General features: G+C 33.6%; 1 protein-coding gene and 1 long non-coding RNA gene across 2 annotated transcripts in view; one reads left to right on the top strand and one right to left on the bottom strand.

The window, feature by feature from the left end:
* Positions 1-18314, bottom strand: part of LOC115224093 (syntaxin-binding protein 5) — a 370435-nt gene that overhangs the window by 30252 nt on the left and 321869 nt on the right. Inside the window, exons 22-23 of the mRNA XM_036513088.1 lie at positions 15575-15583; positions 606-725 (exon numbers count right to left, since the gene is read on the bottom strand). Coding sequence (XP_036368981.1) covers positions 606-725; positions 15575-15583 — 129 coding nt within the window. The remainder of the gene's footprint in view (positions 1-605; positions 726-15574; positions 15584-18314) is intronic.
* On the top strand, positions 8369-14216 carry LOC118767802. The gene is made up of 3 exons (XR_005003721.1): positions 8369-8383; positions 12625-12629; positions 14088-14216. It is a non-coding gene; the product is annotated as an uncharacterized LOC118767802 (long non-coding RNA).

Genomic DNA, 18314 nt, shown 5'->3' with positions numbered 1-18314 from the left:
TACACTCACGGAGTGGTTGGCGTTAGGAAGGGCATCCAGCTGTAGAAACATTGCCAGATAAGACTGGAGCCTGGTGCAGCCTTCTGGCTTCCCAGATCCCCGGTCGAACCGTCCAATCCATGCTAGCATGGAGAACGGACGTTAAACGATGATGATGATGATGATGATATATATATATATATTATATATATATATATATATATATATATATATTATATATATATATATATATATATATATATATATATTTATATTTACAGACATGCTTTTTTCTCTTCTTTCTGTCTGAGAATGTGTGTTAACACATGCCCAACATATTTCATTTGGTATATATTTACCCTTATTTCACTCATCAAAAATACTTCTGACAATTTACATATATCGCTGCTCCAGCATGACCAGAAACAACACTGGTGTAAATCAACAAGTGGAGACCAAGAGCTGGCAAACTCCCATCTAGATATTTCCCCACTGTCAGTCATCTTTAGCTGGAACAGGCTATATAAAATAGTCACATCTCTCTCAGTCAAGCCATTAATATTTACTTACAAAGCTAAGTAACAACAACAACAACAACAGCAGCAACATATATAAAAAGCACCAACCTGTTTTTCTTGTATATGAATCAGAAAATTTGAGACACTGGATTGCTTCTTTGGAAACATTTTCAAGACTGGACATACTGGAGCTTCTCGACCGAGAGAAGGAGGATCCATCATTTTTATCTGTAACATGTAACACAGTTTAGAGATTAATTTGGAGTTATTTGATGCAGAAAGATTTCAAATTCAAATAGTTTAAGTGTCAGTCTCGTCACAAGTCTGTGTATCAGAGATAAAATCACAACAGGTTCTCTCTTGCACTGAATACACTGAAAGCTAATTTTTCAACTACTATCTGAGCTATATGTTGTATTATGTATATCCACTAATAGCTTTCATTTGCCATGGTAATCCCTCATCCTCATTTTCCATACCAATAAGGTTTGGATAGTGTGACAGGCTCAGGCAAACGACAGAGCTGTGCTGAACTACAGTGTAAGCTTTGGTATATTTTCTATGGCTGGATGCCTTTCCTAATGCCCACCACCTTATGCTTTTTATATGGCACCAGCACTAGTGAGGTTACCAAGCAAGCCACAAGACAGAAAAGAATAAGAGAATGAGAAAAGCCCCATAACTGTGCGTGTGAGGGTCTGAGTAAGAGGAATTTAGACCAGGTGCTGAAAGTCTAAAGTATGACAGAAGGACAAGATCAGGTGTCTTCCTATAGAGTACATAAATTAATACATTAAGTATTGGGTCATCTCATGAATAATGTGTTTTTTTTCAATTGTATGAACTAAAACTCGGAGGGGAACAGGATAAACTACTTGCATCAACTTACTATAAAAGCAGGTAATAATTTTACTGTGTACTTATTCCTAGTGCAAGTTTTGAAGAGTGCAGTTCGATTTTAAGTTATCTTTTCAAAGCTATAATAGAAGTGACTAAGGAGCATATTTGGCATATTCTGCTTTATGAGTTCAATAAAGGCAACACTCCAATGGAAAATGTGAGGAATATTCATGCAGTATATTGGGATTGGACAATAAGTGTAAGCCAGTGTTAACGGTTGTTCCAGAAATTCTGAGCTGGAAACTAAGGCCTAGAAGATATGCCCCATCCTGGAAGATCTGTAGAGCTCCACAAGGACATCCTTCAAATCCTGGTGGAACAAAATCCCATCGTAACTGTTGAGGAACTAGCAGAGAGTCTTGGATCTGGTCATTCAACCATTCAACGACACCTGTGTGCCATCAGAAAAGTCAGCAAATTGGGTCAATGGGTTCCTCACAAATTTTTCGAGTCTAATTGCATGCAGAGTGAATGTGTGCTCTTCTTTGCTGTCATGTCTCATAGATGAACCTTTTTGGACTGAATGGTGACTGATGATGAGAAATGGGTTCTCTATAAAAATGTTAAGCATTGAAGACAGTGGGTAAGGAAAGGAGAAACTCCAGCACCCCAGGCTAAAGAAGGTCTTCACCCACGTAAAGTGTTGTTATCTGTTTCATCGGATATGAAAGGTTTAATCCACTTTGAACTTTTAAACCCAAACCAAATGATAACAATGGAGATCTACTGAGAGTAGCTTGAGTGGCTTAAGTCAGTGCTAGAAGAAAAACAACCATCTTTGGTTTCATGATAAAAAGTGTTCTTCCATCAGGATAATGCTCAGCCACTTACAGTGAGAGTGAAATTCCCAAAGGAGCAGTTTTAATGGGAAACAATGCCCCACCCACCGTATTCACTGGACATTGCCCCATCTGATTAAAATTTATTCCGCAGGCTTCAGAATCATTTGGACAGAAAAAATATGAATTCTGTAGACGAGGTTGGAACAGATCTGGAAGAGTATTTTTTGTCAAAGACAAGTGAATTTTGGAAGAGGGACCTTGCAAGTCTACCAGATAGATGGAAGAGCATTGTAGAAAACGAAGGAGGGTATATTTTAGGTTAAAAACGAAGCTCCGGCGTCTGGCTTGGTTAACACCCACAAAGTTATCAACCACCTCACCAACAACAACACTGAACACCTTTTTGATCTCCATGTGTCTAACACACGTGGACATGCCTACAAAGTCAGAAAACAACACAGCTCCCATGACTTTTGGAAACATTTTTTCACGCTCAGAGTTGCTGAAGCATGGAATAAACTGCCTGCGTCAGTTGTTGACTGCTGCCATGACACTGCATCCTTTAAGGCCCTCATGCTTTCCGAAACCCGCCGAAACTACACCTGATTATATATACACTTTAGATGAGTTGTAGTGCACCTGAGCACTGTACACAATTAATATTATTATTATTATTATTTAAAAAAGAACTTTGTTTATCTTAATTTTGAAAAATATAAGTATAAAAATACCACATTATTTATGTGATGACCCAATAATTTCATATTTCTTAATGTACATAAATATAACTGCTGTATGCACAGATTGAAACCATGCAGACAAAATCAAATGAAAAACACAGTTAATATTCAATCATTGCAAAATATTCTAGGAGGTACTTATAATAACAGTTCCAGACACTAGTAAGGTAGTCAAGTAGAAATATAGAAGAACTGCCAACTACTGCATTAACAACTGTTTTAATAGGGACATTTTCAAAAGTTTAATGTCCAGAATTATTCTAAGATGGTACCTTTCTAAATGGTGCTAGCTGTTATATTATTAGCAAAAGAAATACATTAAAGATATTAAGTGTCTAAAATGAGTTGTTAGTCAGAAAATAATTCTCCTGGCTATCAACCTTATCTTTACAGTGTATATTGTGTGTGTTTACAACATTTATGAGTACATTAAATGTGTGTGCTTGTGGGTATATATATGTATGTACATATATATATGTATGTATATACATATATGTATGTATATACATATATGTATGTATATACATATATGTATGTATGTACATATATGTATGTATATGTATGTATGTATATACATATATGTATGTATGTACATATATGTATATATGTACATATATGTATGTATATACATATATGTATGTATATACTTATATGTATGTGTATATATATATATATATATATATATATATATATATATATATATATATGCACACACACACACACACACATCATAAATACACTCTACAGACAAGGTTAATAGTTTGGAAAATTACAACATCAAAGTTACTTTTTCTTATGTGATTTTTAAGACAAAAAAACATTATTAACTATCTGGTTCACTAGTCTACTGTCCGTCCATGTAATTATTTGTCCGGTAAACACATGGATTATATTGTCGTGGAGCAACCAGTTTTACTGAATGGTCACGGATGAAGTTTTCTTCTTCCATAACTGCTCCTGTAACTCTTAACAGTTGATTGTATTTACATTTATTAAGCACAAAACTTTAAAAGAAAACCAAGAAATCAATTCAGTATGGAAATCAAATGAACCAACTTATTCAATGCCTTCAACAGATGATAGAATTTAGCAATTTTGTGTGAGTGAATATATATATATATATATATATATATATATATGTATATACATACACACACACATACACACATGCATGTGTTTATATGCAGATACATATATACACATACATATGTATGTCTATATATTCATGCATGCATGTATGTATATATATATATATATATATATATATATGTGTATGTATATATATATAGATGTATGTATATATATATGTATGTATATATATAGATGTATGTATATATATATATATATATATATGTATGTACATATATATATGTATGTACATATATATATATCATTATTATTATTAAAAATGAAATATAATACCAAATGTATGGCATAAAAAATAACCAAAATCTATGGCATGGAATTATTGAAAAATAAAATTAAAACAAAAACACATACAATAAAAAAAGATAAAAACAAAAAATTTTTTTTTTCCTCTTGAAATGAAGCATGTAGTTTTAATGTCAAGACAAAAGCCCACACACTTTCAAAATCCAAAAATTGGTTGAGAAGACAACAGAAGGAATATTACTAACTGAAAAAAATCTCATACCAGCATGTTAGGAGTTTAACACAACCCTAACTTCCTCTGTAAGAATATTTTCTATACCTTCAAGATATAACAGAGCCAGAAAATTATTCCATTCTTTAAAAACCTTCAAACAATACAAATATGTGTGTCCTATCATATAACAGCAAATTGTAGTAAAGATGAAAAGTAATTGATACCCAAACAATAATATCCAGTAGAATAACTTAACAGTAAATAAAAAAACAAACAACAAAAGAACTTAAAAAATTACATTCCTTTATTGGAAGAGAAAAGAGGGGATAAGTCACATGCTTAGAATGGTTTAAATTCAGGTTTTTTTAACTTAAATGACTGCTTGAAGATTTTGCTAAACTTCCAGACACTACCTATTTCTTTACTACCCACAAGGGGCTAAACACAGAGAGGACAAACAAGGACAGGCAAACGGATTAAGTCGATTATATCGATCCCAGTACGTAACTGGTACTTATTTAATCGACCCCGAAAGGATGAAAGGTAAAGTCAACCTCGGCGGAATTTGAACTCAGAACGTAGCGGCAGACGAAATACCGCTAAGCATTTCGCCCGGCGTGCTAACGATTCTACCAGCTCGCCGCCTTAAACAGACACTACCACTTTATTGCTCATCACAAATGCTAAACTGTTTTTTACTATAATAAACCACAAAAAAAAACACATATAGTAACAGACATTTTCCTCAGATTCCTTCTAGGAAAATCCCAGATTTCATGTTTAATGGCTTACATGGATTATAAGACCAAATTATATTAGATTAACAACAGAACACTCATTTCGGAGACTACAGGCATGGTATGAAAAAAAAACCCCAAACAAATTAGAGAATCATAAATGGTAAATTGTGAGTGAGGAGAAACTGAAGTCATATATGCATGTGTGAATGTAGACACACAAACACTCACACACATGTATTTTATCAATTTCAATCATTCTTATTTGGTTAATTTCATGTCAACATTTTTATAGCAGACTTCAGCAAAACAATTAGGCAACCAATCTAATTAATTACTATCAGAAAAGAATATAGAATGATAAACTGATATCCGCACCATTCGATAAAACATCTGAAATATGCTATCAATATCATAAAAAAGGAAAAGGAAACCAAAAAGGCAAATATATACTTGTATTTGAAAAGATTGCTTTTTTTTATTTTGTAACACAAATACATTGTTAGAGTATGTATTACTTCCATACACCAGTGGATTTCAATCAATATATTAGTGGACTTTAAATCAATACAGCAGTAGATTTTAATCAATATTCTAGTGGTTTACATTTAGAAATGAAAAAAGCTTCAAGAAATTAAAAAATTTATTTAATGGGTGCAAATGTGGCTGTGTGGTAAGAAGTTTGTTTCCCAACCATGTGGTTCTGGGCTCAGTGCCACTGTGTGGCACCTTGAGCATGTGTCTTCTACTATAGACTTGAGCTGACCAAAGCCTTGTGAGTGGATTTGCTAGATAGGAACTGGAAGAATTTTGTCATATATATATATGTATCTATGTGTGTGTGTCTTTGTTTGTCCTCCCCCACTGCTTGACAACCAGTGTTGGTGTGTTTAGATCTCTATAACTTAGTGGTTCAGCAAAAGTGACTGATAAAATAACTACCAGGATTTAAAAAACAAAAGCAAGTACTGGGGTTGATTAGCTCAACTAAAATGCTTCAAGGCAGTGCCCCAGCATGGCCACAGTCTGACTGAAACAAGTAAAAGATAAAAGATAAATGGTGCATTTTGAAGTGAATACAGCTATAAACTACAGCTTGTAATATCACTGTATAGACCAGACTATTGAATGCTGTTACACACTGCTGGTCACAATGCACTTCCTTGCATTGTAGTAGTTTCTGAATGATGCTGACCCACGGGCTATCAGGCAGGCCAACATTTCCCTTGAACAGAACACAAATTTGTTGCAGGGTTACTCATTTACAGCTGAGTGGACTAGAGCAATGTGAAATGAGGTGTTTTGCTCAAAAGACACAGTGCACTGTCAGTTTGGGAAATGAAACTATGAGCTTGTGATTGTGAATGCAAAATCCTTTACCATTAGGGCATGAGCCTTCACAGTTGTAATATATTGGATTAAAACCCTGCCTGGATGGAAAACAGGCCAAAGGCTTACTGTTGGATTTGAACCATGCATCTTTTATACACTAGTAGATTAGTAACAATGGTGAATGCAACTAAACTGAAACAGAGGCATTGAATAATGTTTGAATTAGAAAATAAAATAAAATAGAATTCTATGAAAAGTTGAATGTGATGCTAGGATTTTAAAGAATGAGTATATTTATTATGAATGTGGGCATCAGGTGTAAGAAGTCAAAAATAATTGGTTAAATATGGTAATGGTTGGCAGATAAAGATTTTTAATCAAATATTAAAATGTTTTCTAATTTATAAATCTAACATTCTAATTAGGACTAAATGGAAGTAATGGCATTTTGTTTTAAAAGGCTTTAAAAAATTTTGTTTCTTTATTAACAGCATTGTTAATCACTGCATTCCTAGCATTAATTAAATCTTACTTATAAATACACGTAATTCTATTTTGTGCATGAAAAACAAAGCTGTACATTTTCAATGTTTCAAATGGAAAGAGATCTTTTGAAAATCAGAAATAATTGCAATCCTATGATGATATCATAGCTTATTTAGGTTTCAAATTTTGGCACAAGGCCAGCAATTTTCGGAGAGGGGTAAGTTGATTACATTGACTTCAGTGTGTAACTAGTACTTATTCCGTTGACCCCAAAAGAATGAAAGGCAAAGTTAACCTCAGTGGAATTTGAACTCAGAATGTAAAGACGGATGAAATGCCAGAAAGCATTTTGCCAGGTGTGCTAACGATTCTGCTAGCTTGCCACCTACCACAGCTGATAGGATTAACATAGGATTGAAACTGCTTATTCACAAAGAACAAATTGGACTGAGTGGTATTCATGCCTTTCTCAAGATCATTACTGAACAACTTTTACCTGCAAAGCTCTAATGATGATTACAATGATAGGAAGACTCTGGAGGAAATTAGGTATTGTTATACTTGTGGTACCAAGGGAATCCAGAGGCACAAATTTTGGTGATACAATACATATATCGATGAAATTTCTACATAGGCTGGATGAATTAATGTAGACCACACACACTCACAGATAGCAGGTATAGTTTACTTGACACCACTGGTTGATCTAACACTGCAACCTATTTTCACACCACTACATTGCCTGAATGGTAAGCACCCAGTGATTTTTCAGGAGGCCAGGCACCAATCTTGGTCTTTTCTTAACTTCATGACTCAGAATTGCAGCTTTGTCAAGTGCTGAAATGGTACTTATTTCCTTGACTCCAAGAGGATGAAAGGTAAACAATAAAGTCAACCTTGGCAGAATTTGAACTCAAGATGTAAAACTGGAACAAATGCTGCTAAGTACTGTGTCTGGCATGCAAGTATGTCTGCCAGCTTGCAACCTTAATAATAATAGTAATAATAAATGCCCTGATGCAGTACCAGGTAATGGCTCTCATGGCTTCTTTTCTTAACTGATTGGAAGTGTTATCATGTACATTGTTTTGTCTTGGTATAAAAGATGTGCTACAGTAAATATTCTACCCAATACCACAGATTTGCTTGTCAGTTGTTTGACCTTAATCAGTTGAGAATGTCCCTTAATGGCTGACGATATGTGCATCTCTGATCACGAGCAGAAGTAGTGGGGGAGCATCATAGCCATGTGTTGAAAGGAATTCTTGGAGGTTTGGATAATTCACCTTTGGAAACATGGTTGGTTCGTTCAACATCCTTAAACAATCCTTATTCAGGGACCTTTTGAGCAGGATGGCCTACTCAACCTGAAGAAATTTCTAACTGGGCCCCACCTGCGAGGTCATGCATTATTTATCTTGATATGAGATCACCTTGTCATGCACATATGGTTGCAATGCATGTGCCTGGTGTACCCTTATCAGATGGGTAGTCATGATGGGTATACTGGGCTTTATATATTTTACCCCAGTGTCACTTTGATGGTATGTACTGCTCTCGCACTCAATAATAATAATAATAAAAATAATAGTACTTTCAATACAGTGAAAATAAGAACACCACAACAAACCACAGCACATACCCAAGACACACAGAGCTGCACTTGGAAGTGCATTGAAAGCACGTGATAAAAATAAGACCACTGAATAATAATCATAATGATTTCAAATTTTGGCACAAGGCTAGCAATTTCAGGGAAGGGGTAAGTCAATTGCATTGACCCCAGTGCTTCACTAGTACTTAATTTATTGACCCTGAAAGGATGAAAGGAAAAGTCGACCATGGTGGAATTTGAACTCAGAATGTAAAAACAGGCAAAATACCATGAAACATTTTGCCTGGTGCACTAACGATTCTGCCAGCTCGATGCCTTAATAATAATAATGATAATGATAATCAAGAAAAGACATGACAACCTAGGGAGTGTAATCCACTGGGAGTCATGTAGAAAGCTAGGATTTGAATGTACTGATAAATTGTATGAACATGAACCTAGTAAAGTACTAGAAAGTAAGAAATATAAAATGTTGTAGGACTTCAACATTCAGACCAACACAGTAGAAGGCATGATTTAGTAGCAGTAAATAAAGAGAATAGAAAGAACCAGATAATTGACTTTACAGTCCCAAATGATGAAAAAAACAATATGAGAGGTATAGAAAAAATAGCAAAGTACCAAGACCTATCCATTGAAATACAGAGACTATGGAAAGTGCGGGTAAAATGTATCTCAATAGTTATAGGTGCATTGAGAACTACCCTTAAAGATTTGAACAGATGGATAGAAGAAATAGGCATAAAACCCAATTTAGTACAGCTCCAGAAAACAGTGTTATTAGGGACAGTTAGGATACTTAGAAGGGTTCTTGGCATCTAGGGTTACTTGTTGGAGCCCGATGTTAGGATTTTTCTTTTCCAGCAGTCAAATCTGTTGTGTGTATATGAATAATAATAATAATAATGAGAAAAAATTATCAGGGAGATTTTAAATACTTGAAAGACCATTGAAAGCTTGTGGATAACTAAGGTAACATGTAGTAACCTGTTACCACATTAATTCTACCAGGAACAAGAATGGACCTGAGTCAAATCAATAATAATAATAATAGTACTGATAATAATAGTATATATAATAATAGTAGGGGCACTGGGTGAATTAACAACTAGGTTTGAGAAATTTGTTGGAGAAATTGGGATTGACACGAGGGCATTGGTGTAGCTTTCAATGCCAAAATGTGGAACATATATACATATACATATATAGTAATTAGTGAAAAATATGAGGTGATAGCAGGTCACTTCTTTTAAGAATGGAACTTGAAACTGACAAGCAAATAGGGCAGTGCCTGGCCAGCAATTCCATATTTGGACTAAGGTATCAGCAAACATGCTTCATGTGATAATTTCCTGCTAATGATATCGTGTTGTGATTTGATGACCTACTGTCATTTAGATCAACAACCAAATTGTTTGTTTTACATGCTAAAAGACTATAGAACATTTGAGAACCAGTTCCTTTGACTCCAGTTTTATTACTTCTTAAGGAAAGCCAGGAACCTGGCTTCTCTTTAGAAATTACCTTGTCTGCTATAAGACACCAAATCCATTTGCAACATGATTAAAAGACAATTTTCTCATTCACCTTCATTATCAATTCTTGTCTTATATGCATGCGAAGACATAACAGGAATTTCCAAATTGGTGTATTTTATCAGCTTCGAATATATATTTGGGAGTTTACTTAGCAACAACAAATTTTATGATGAAATAACATGCACCTTTCAAACCCTTGTTCTTCACAACAACACATCTTTCAATCAAGATAAAAGTTCAAATCACTGCCACAAATAATGCAATGTATTCTTAGACTAAAAACCAATTACTTCTATTTGTCAAAATAAAGGCTGTGTTGTGTGTTTGTATATAAACACACACACACAAAGAAAAAAACCAAGTCGTACAATGTACACATCCTAACTGACACCATGAACTAAACCTCTCCATCAGTGTTGAAAGGTTGGTACCTTATCTAATGGTTTAATTGATACTCAATCAACTGAAGTAAGAAAAAATAAAAACAAAAAAACAAACAACATAACTCCAAAACAAAGGGTTAACGATTACCACCCAAACTTCACGTCTGAGTGGTTAGCACTCAGAAGTAATATCCTGCTGCAAAATCTAATTAGTCTATAAGTTCATGCAAATATCCCAAAATTTGCAGACCTTTTCAACCCAAGCAAGCTGAGAGATAACATACTCATAATGAGAGAGAGATATTATATATATATATATATATATATATTATATATATATATATCTTTGAAAAGTATTTATAAAGTATACAGACATACAGTCAACATGCATATCATTAAAAATATTAATGCAATAAAGAAGGTAAAAAAAAGGCATCCATACATACAAACATGAGGGCAGGGAACAATAGTATATAAGATATGTAGCTAAATTACCTACACTACAGCAAGCAGCAACAATCATACATCATTCCAGGCAGCAAATAGTCTAACTTGCCACAAGATCATGCTAAATTTATAAAGAATCTAGCATCTACATAATAATAATATCCAGTATTCAAAGAAGCAGATAACATTGATAGCTAAGTAACTTTGTGTCACACACAATCCACAACATTTAAACAATGTACTTAATTACTATTAAATCGATAGAATTGATTTGTACCATAAGGAAAATGGTTCAAATTATTGACAGAAAATGTTCTATATAAATATTAACAAACCAAAGTGTTCTATACATTATTCCTCTTGTTTTTACTTTTCTATTAAAATCATGCTTTAAACTTTCGCTCTAGTAAAAAGGTTCATTCCCCCCTTTTAAAAAAATTTATTGCTTCGTTACACATTTCAATTTCATCACAAGCTTTAAATAGGTGACAATATTTGTTCATATTGTAACTCTGTCTCAACTAATTCTATTACAGATTTAACCCACAAACAAGTGGACTGGTTACTAAAAAAAAAGACACTGGTCAACTCTTAACCATTTTCTTAGATAGCTGGAGATTTATATATATAAAATGAAACAATAATATAAATACATAAATAACTTTCAATTTTTCTACAGTGAAAAAAAAAAAAAAAATTCTAAGAGAAAATATAACAGAAATTTTTCTACAGTGGAAAAAAAAAATTCTAAAAGAAAATATAACAGATTCTTTCCCAAGTATAAAAAAATTAAAAGAAATTAAAACTGGTTAATGTGAAAGATGATTGTAAGATGATTATGCCAATCTAGAAATATAATAAAATATTTTCTATGTATCACTGTTCCATATAATTGAACACTATCAAGTTAGCTCACCAAAATATTAGAATTTAGATTTATAGAAAAAAAACAAACATGTTATTTGAAAAATATATCAAATTTATTTTTGGATTTCAAATATGGTGAGATACATTTTTTACACTTGTTTATTTTTGTTTCACAGTCGATATTTTATGTTTATGGTGCAAACACAGAATTCCCAATGCTAAAACTGTTCTTTATTAATTTATTCATACTTTGTAATGAACAGTTCTTAAAATAAATAAATAAATTAAAAACACATCATTTCTTGACAAAAACCCCGCAAAAAACTCAAAAACCAAAGAAGTAAAAAAAATAAAACCCTTTATTCAACATAAACTTATAAATATTTCTGATTCATTCAGCAAAGAAAATATTAATTTTAGAATAAATTTCAAGTTGATAACTTTATTCCTATTTAATCTCAAATTTTAATATATTTTAATAATTCTAAAACCAGATCTTATATGCCACTTACACCCTCTACAAAAGAATACCAACCCCGCCCTACAAACCTCCCCACCACAAACCCTCATTTTATTCAATTCACACATCTAAAATATTTTCAGCTGACATCTTTTCTTTCTTCATCATTGAACATAAAACATTTAGACATGTTTTTGAAGCGACACAAAATGACGCCATTCCTACATATCCAAGATGTGGTTATTTATCATCCACCCCATGCCACCCCACTTAACTTGTTCTGTTTGAGCTTTAACAAATCCAAATGTAACGCATTAAAAAGACACGAGGGGAGGAGAAGAGCTAGAGTAACTATTGACAACTAATCTTACGGGAAGGAATCTATTGGAAGATGGTACAACACTGCGAGGTTCTATTTTATTACAGTTTCACTGTAATAAATTGGTGGCATTAAAATTTATAAAACTTAGAATAATTTCAGTTTTCAGAAATTACGCAACAATATAATCATATTACAGTCAAGTTAGACAACATTTTAGTTATGCATCTAGTTATACTACATGGTAGTTCAACTATAATCTAGCTACATTATACAATACTATATTCTAGACATGGTATACAGTAGTATTGTTATATAATAATACAGTCTAGTCATACTAGTCCAGTTAGATATACTACAATCTAGAGTTTTCTGCAATTTATATCTTGTCAAGTTATACAAAACCTAATTATATTATGCTATAATCTAGATATACTACGGCATCTGTCTGTCTAGCTATCCATCTATATACATAAGTTGAGGGAGAGGAGCAGGTAAAATCCAGGCTACATATGTTTCGTAGCTAGCAGATCTTCTGATGTAATAATTACTAAACAAGGAGTACTCAGCTTGCTACTAATTGAGTTGAAGATACCTTAATTAAATGAAGGTTACATTGTCATTAAGGATTTCCAAGTTAACTTGCCAAAGATATAATTCTTATTTGCATTCACAGCAACTGAAGTTGCTAACTGAACTATAGAAAATTTTTCCAGCTAATTGAACTTTGATATGGGAAAAGCTTACAACCCTCACCAATAAATTATTATTGTTCCTGAATGTTGCTTTTTAATACTCACCAAAGACTGCTTGAAACTCAAACTTCCTATTCTTAGATCCTTGGATCTTATAATTATATACCAATATATATGGAAAATGCATACGGATCAAGTCCGCATACCCTCATATATGCAGCCCTTGACTGCTATTATATTTCCCCACATATTAAGGGAATAATCAGCAGTTACTTTGGAGGCATCCAGTTATGTTTCAGAAAAGCCTGTTTTACAACTCAGTGGCAAGACCTTGAGAAAACTGGTTGCACAATTTCTCCTATTCTTTTCACCATGGGTATGAATCTTCTCATATCAACTGCTGATAGAGAAACCCAAGGACCAACAATGGAATCAGGCAGCTGTCAGCACCCAATAAGGAGCTTCATAGATGATATTACAGTAACAACTACAACTCATGTGGATGCAGACTTCACTTGAACACATAGCAACACGGGCAAGAGTGAGGTTTAAGCCCCCAAAAGTGGAGCATGATGATCAGGGTGGACAAAGTAACCAACAAAATCAGGCTGCAAGTGCAAGGAGAGGCCGTTCCATCAAAAGAGGAAAATTCAATTAAATGCCTCAGAAAAATGTTTGGAAAGTCGTTCTCAGACAGAAGCAATGTTACCAATATTGTGAAGCAAGCAGAGGAGTGGCTGAGGAGGAATGATAGATCAGGGCTTCCAGGAAAGTATAGGGTATGACTCTACCAACATGAACTGCTTCCTAGACTCGTATGGTTATTGAATCTGTATGATGTTCCAATGGTAAGTGTGGAAAGGGTGGAGAAGAAGGCAAATAAATACCTTTGAAGATGGCTAGGTGTTCCCCCAAGCTTCACTTCAATAGGTCTGTACATAAGATCAGGACAGCTACAACTTCCCTGTCATCAGTAGTGGAGGAATTTAAAGTAGCAAAATGTAATGCAATGATGTACAGTCTCGAAGGAAAGTTTGTCAGACATGTAGGTATTACAAGGTCTGGGTGCTAGTGGGTAACTAGCACTACAGTCGCTCAGGCTGCAGGCATACTGGAGGACTTTGTGGAGAAAGGGGCACTCTGGCACACATCTTGGCAGGGTGCAGAATAGCACTTTTCAAAGCAGATATAAATGGTACCATGATAGGGTGCTTGCAACACTTGCTCATACCCTGGAGTATGAAATGCACAAGAGACATCATCATCAGGGGAAGGCAATAGCAGCAATTCACCATGGGATATGAAAGTGGACCTAGAGGTAGAGATTGCAGTCTCCCCCAGATGTGGTCCTGTGGTCTGAAAGAGCCAAGAAAATTATCATAATTGAATGCAGTTCCGTGGGAAGTGGGGTGTGATGAGGCCCATGAATGGAAGCATGCCAGATATGAGAGCCTTCAACTGGTACTTATTTTATCGAGCCCAAAATGATGAAAGGCAAAGTCAACCTTAAAGGAATTTGAACTCAGAATGTAAAGACAGATGAAATGCCACAAAGCATTATGCCTGGTGCCTAACAATTCTGCCAGCTTACCACTTTACAGACTAGTAATATTGACTAACATTGGCACTAAGTAACATATTCTGGGGAAGTTTATAAGGCATGTTAAATGACTTAGTATCTGATTAGTGTTTTGCATTTTTTTCTTCTACATTTGTTCTCTCACAGTTTGAATTATAAAGATTCTTTGGTATTCATTCTGTCTTAGTTTACCAACTATTGAAAAGGTGATAGAATTTGTAAAATAAGTTAAGAACAGGAATTTGATTTGCGAATTTTAATTGTGTTTCTTTTCCCAACTTACATTACGAGGGGCTGCATTGAATTTGAGTTATTTTTCTTACTTTGCAAAAGATTCAGCTGCTTTTTGTATCAGGTAAAGCAATAACATAGATGTTACTTGAAGATCTTTTGCAGCTGGTTTGGATTTACCATTCCTCTATCTTAGACCATGTACTTCTTATGCTCTTTGATTCTAACTTAGATAAGATGAGTTCTAGATTCAGTGTTGTACCAATGAGGGATGGAAATTATCTAGCATTTATTCTACGTAAAGGTAGGATGAGTCACTAAAATACAATAAAATAAGTTAACAAACAGGAGTTCACTTACTTGAGTGTCCTATAGATGGCAGATGAAAAGTTTAGAAAGAAAAAAAATGCAAGTTACCATTGGAAAGTTAAAGATTTTTATTTTTGGCAACTACCAGGATTCAACATGGGATCTTAGGCCAACAATACTGTTGGGATATTTCTGTATATTTGTTTTCCTCTCATAAAACAAGCCATAATTTCAGGCTGAGTTCCCAGTGAATAAGCAACCATGTTATAATCCAGGAAAGAAATGCTATAAAATGACCAACTTTGGCATAATATTTTTAAATGCTACTGAAGAGAATTAAGATGTTGATATGAAAACTAAGGGAAAAAAATAAATATTCTTAGAAAAATACTGAGTATAATTAAAACTGTTGTCTCATCCATTTGTTTCATAGATTTAATGTAATTTTATTTACATGCTTTTAAGTAAATTTAAATAGGATTTAAAATTTATGATAAAAGATAAAACCAGACTCAGCCATTTATTAGGTTAAAAAAACTTTTAAATTGATAAAGTTAAAACTTCAAAATGTAGCTAAATATATTTTAATGAAAATCAAATGATTATGAAGAAGAGAAAAATTTTAAATTAGAAACAGATCATTGAATAAGTTCATTTGGAATTTTAAGTAGAAAATTTTTATGAATGAAAGTTAAAATAGACAATTCTGTAAATTGAATTATTATGGTAATAAGCAATTAATGAGCTATCTAAAGACTTATGTTTGTGATAAATGAAACCAAATCAAATGAAGAACATAGTCCAAAGTTGAGTTGATGGGAAGACAAGAAGTGTTGGGATTAGATTGGCTTTGGTGCAATCAATGTAGTGTGATTTCTTTAGGTTTACAACAAGAATGGAAAGTTAATGAGGGATGGGAAGAGGTATTGCTGCAGAAGGAAGTTTAAGTGTAATTGGTGTGAAGTGTTGGGAGAAAGATGGCAGAAGAGCCGCTAAAGCAGTGTGTCAATTCAAATGAAAGATATGTGTAAATTGAAGAGCTGTGGTGGAGGATTATGTAAGAGGAACATAAAGTTGGTGTTTGGTGATGGTGACAGATGTTAGTGAGAAAGGGAATGTATCAATCAGTACAGACATAGTAGTAATAATAATAATAATAATAATAGTAATCATAGCAACAACACTATATATACTTAAAGACATTGATTTCATAAACAAAATGAGACAAAGTTAAAGGTTTTAGAAATCGGAAGAAAAAATTCAATTCTACTTCTTTCTTTAGAAAAATGAAAGCATTATAGATTTAACAGACCTACCATATGTCTGGTAGAAGGTTTAGAGTCAATGGGTAGATTAGACAGAAAACAGTGAGTGAATGGTAATGATGAAGAATAGTAAAAGAAAAGCAACTGAAACTGTAGTCTAAGAACAACATGTGGAGGTTTCAAGAAATTTCAATTTTATCTGAAATATTTTTCTGGCAACAATTATTAAAAAAATCAAAAAAGGGGGAAAAAAAATCATTGAATATAAATCTAAATTATTAAAAAGAAAACTAAACAATTTTAATAGATTTCAGAAACAAGAGAGCAGGTGGGTTAATTTGTAATGGAGTTGAATGAAATATAATTTCATAATTACGAAATAGTAATTATAGATTCTCTGTAGAATATTTAGCTTAATTACAACTTAAATACATGGACAGATGTTTATAGGAGCAAAGTATAAGAGTATGTAGCATTTATGATATTCTCAAGGGTATTAGTAATACTGCACTAAAAGAACCCTTTAAGTGCTAATCTTAAGATATCTTGCAACAACTAAAAGTAAATAAATAAGTTTAAGAACTAAAAGAGACAACAGAACTAAATTAGCTATATAAAATAAATCACTAAACTTGGTCAAAATATGTCACTTTTAATCCTTTACCATTCAAACTGACCATTTCCAGCCTAAATATTCTACTGATTTTTATGTTCAAACTGGTCAAATATAGCCAAAATATTCCTATCCTATAATGTCTTTTTAAAAATAAGCAAGCACACCATGAATACCTCTTACCTACAAGATAATGCATGAATAATCCAAAACAGGGTGAATGAATAAGCATTACATTTGAGAGAGTAACCTGAATGCTAAAGCTTAATTTAATCCGTTAGCATCTGGCCCAAATATTCTGCTTGTTTTATGCTCAAACTTGCCATATCTGGCTTCTTACACCTACCCTACAATGTCATTCGAAAAATAAATAATCACGTCATCAAAATCTCAAAGCTATGACATGCACTCCATTGGTGACAATGATGATGGTTCCAGTCGAGCCAGTCAACGGAACAGCCTGCTCATGAAATTAACATGCAAGTGACTGAGCACTCCCCAAACACATGTGCCCTTAAGGTACTTCTCAGAGAGATTCAACATGACACAAAATCTGACAAGGCCGGCCTTTTTGAATTATAGGTACTTCTCATTTTTACCAATTGAGTGGACAGAAGCAACATGAAATAAAGCATCTTGCTCGAAGATACAACATGTTGCCATGTATTGAACTCATGACCCTATGACCGTGAGCTGAATACCCTAACCACTAAACCACAAGCCTTCTATAAGATAATGCATGATTAATTCAAAACAATGCAGATAAATAAGTATTACATCTGACAGTAATCTGGATAATAAAAGATTAAAGCTCTACTTCACTGCTTAAGTTCTGCCAACCCCACACCTTAGATTGGTACATTGTATCTTTTTTTTATCAACCAGGCAAAGTTGACTTTGGTGAGATTTGAAC

Source organism: Octopus sinensis, linkage group LG24, assembly GCF_006345805.1.
Source record: "Octopus sinensis linkage group LG24, ASM634580v1, whole genome shotgun sequence".
NCBI lineage: Eukaryota > Metazoa > Mollusca > Cephalopoda > Octopoda > Octopodidae > Octopus > Octopus sinensis.
This window is presented reverse-complemented; position numbering and strand designations above follow the sequence as displayed.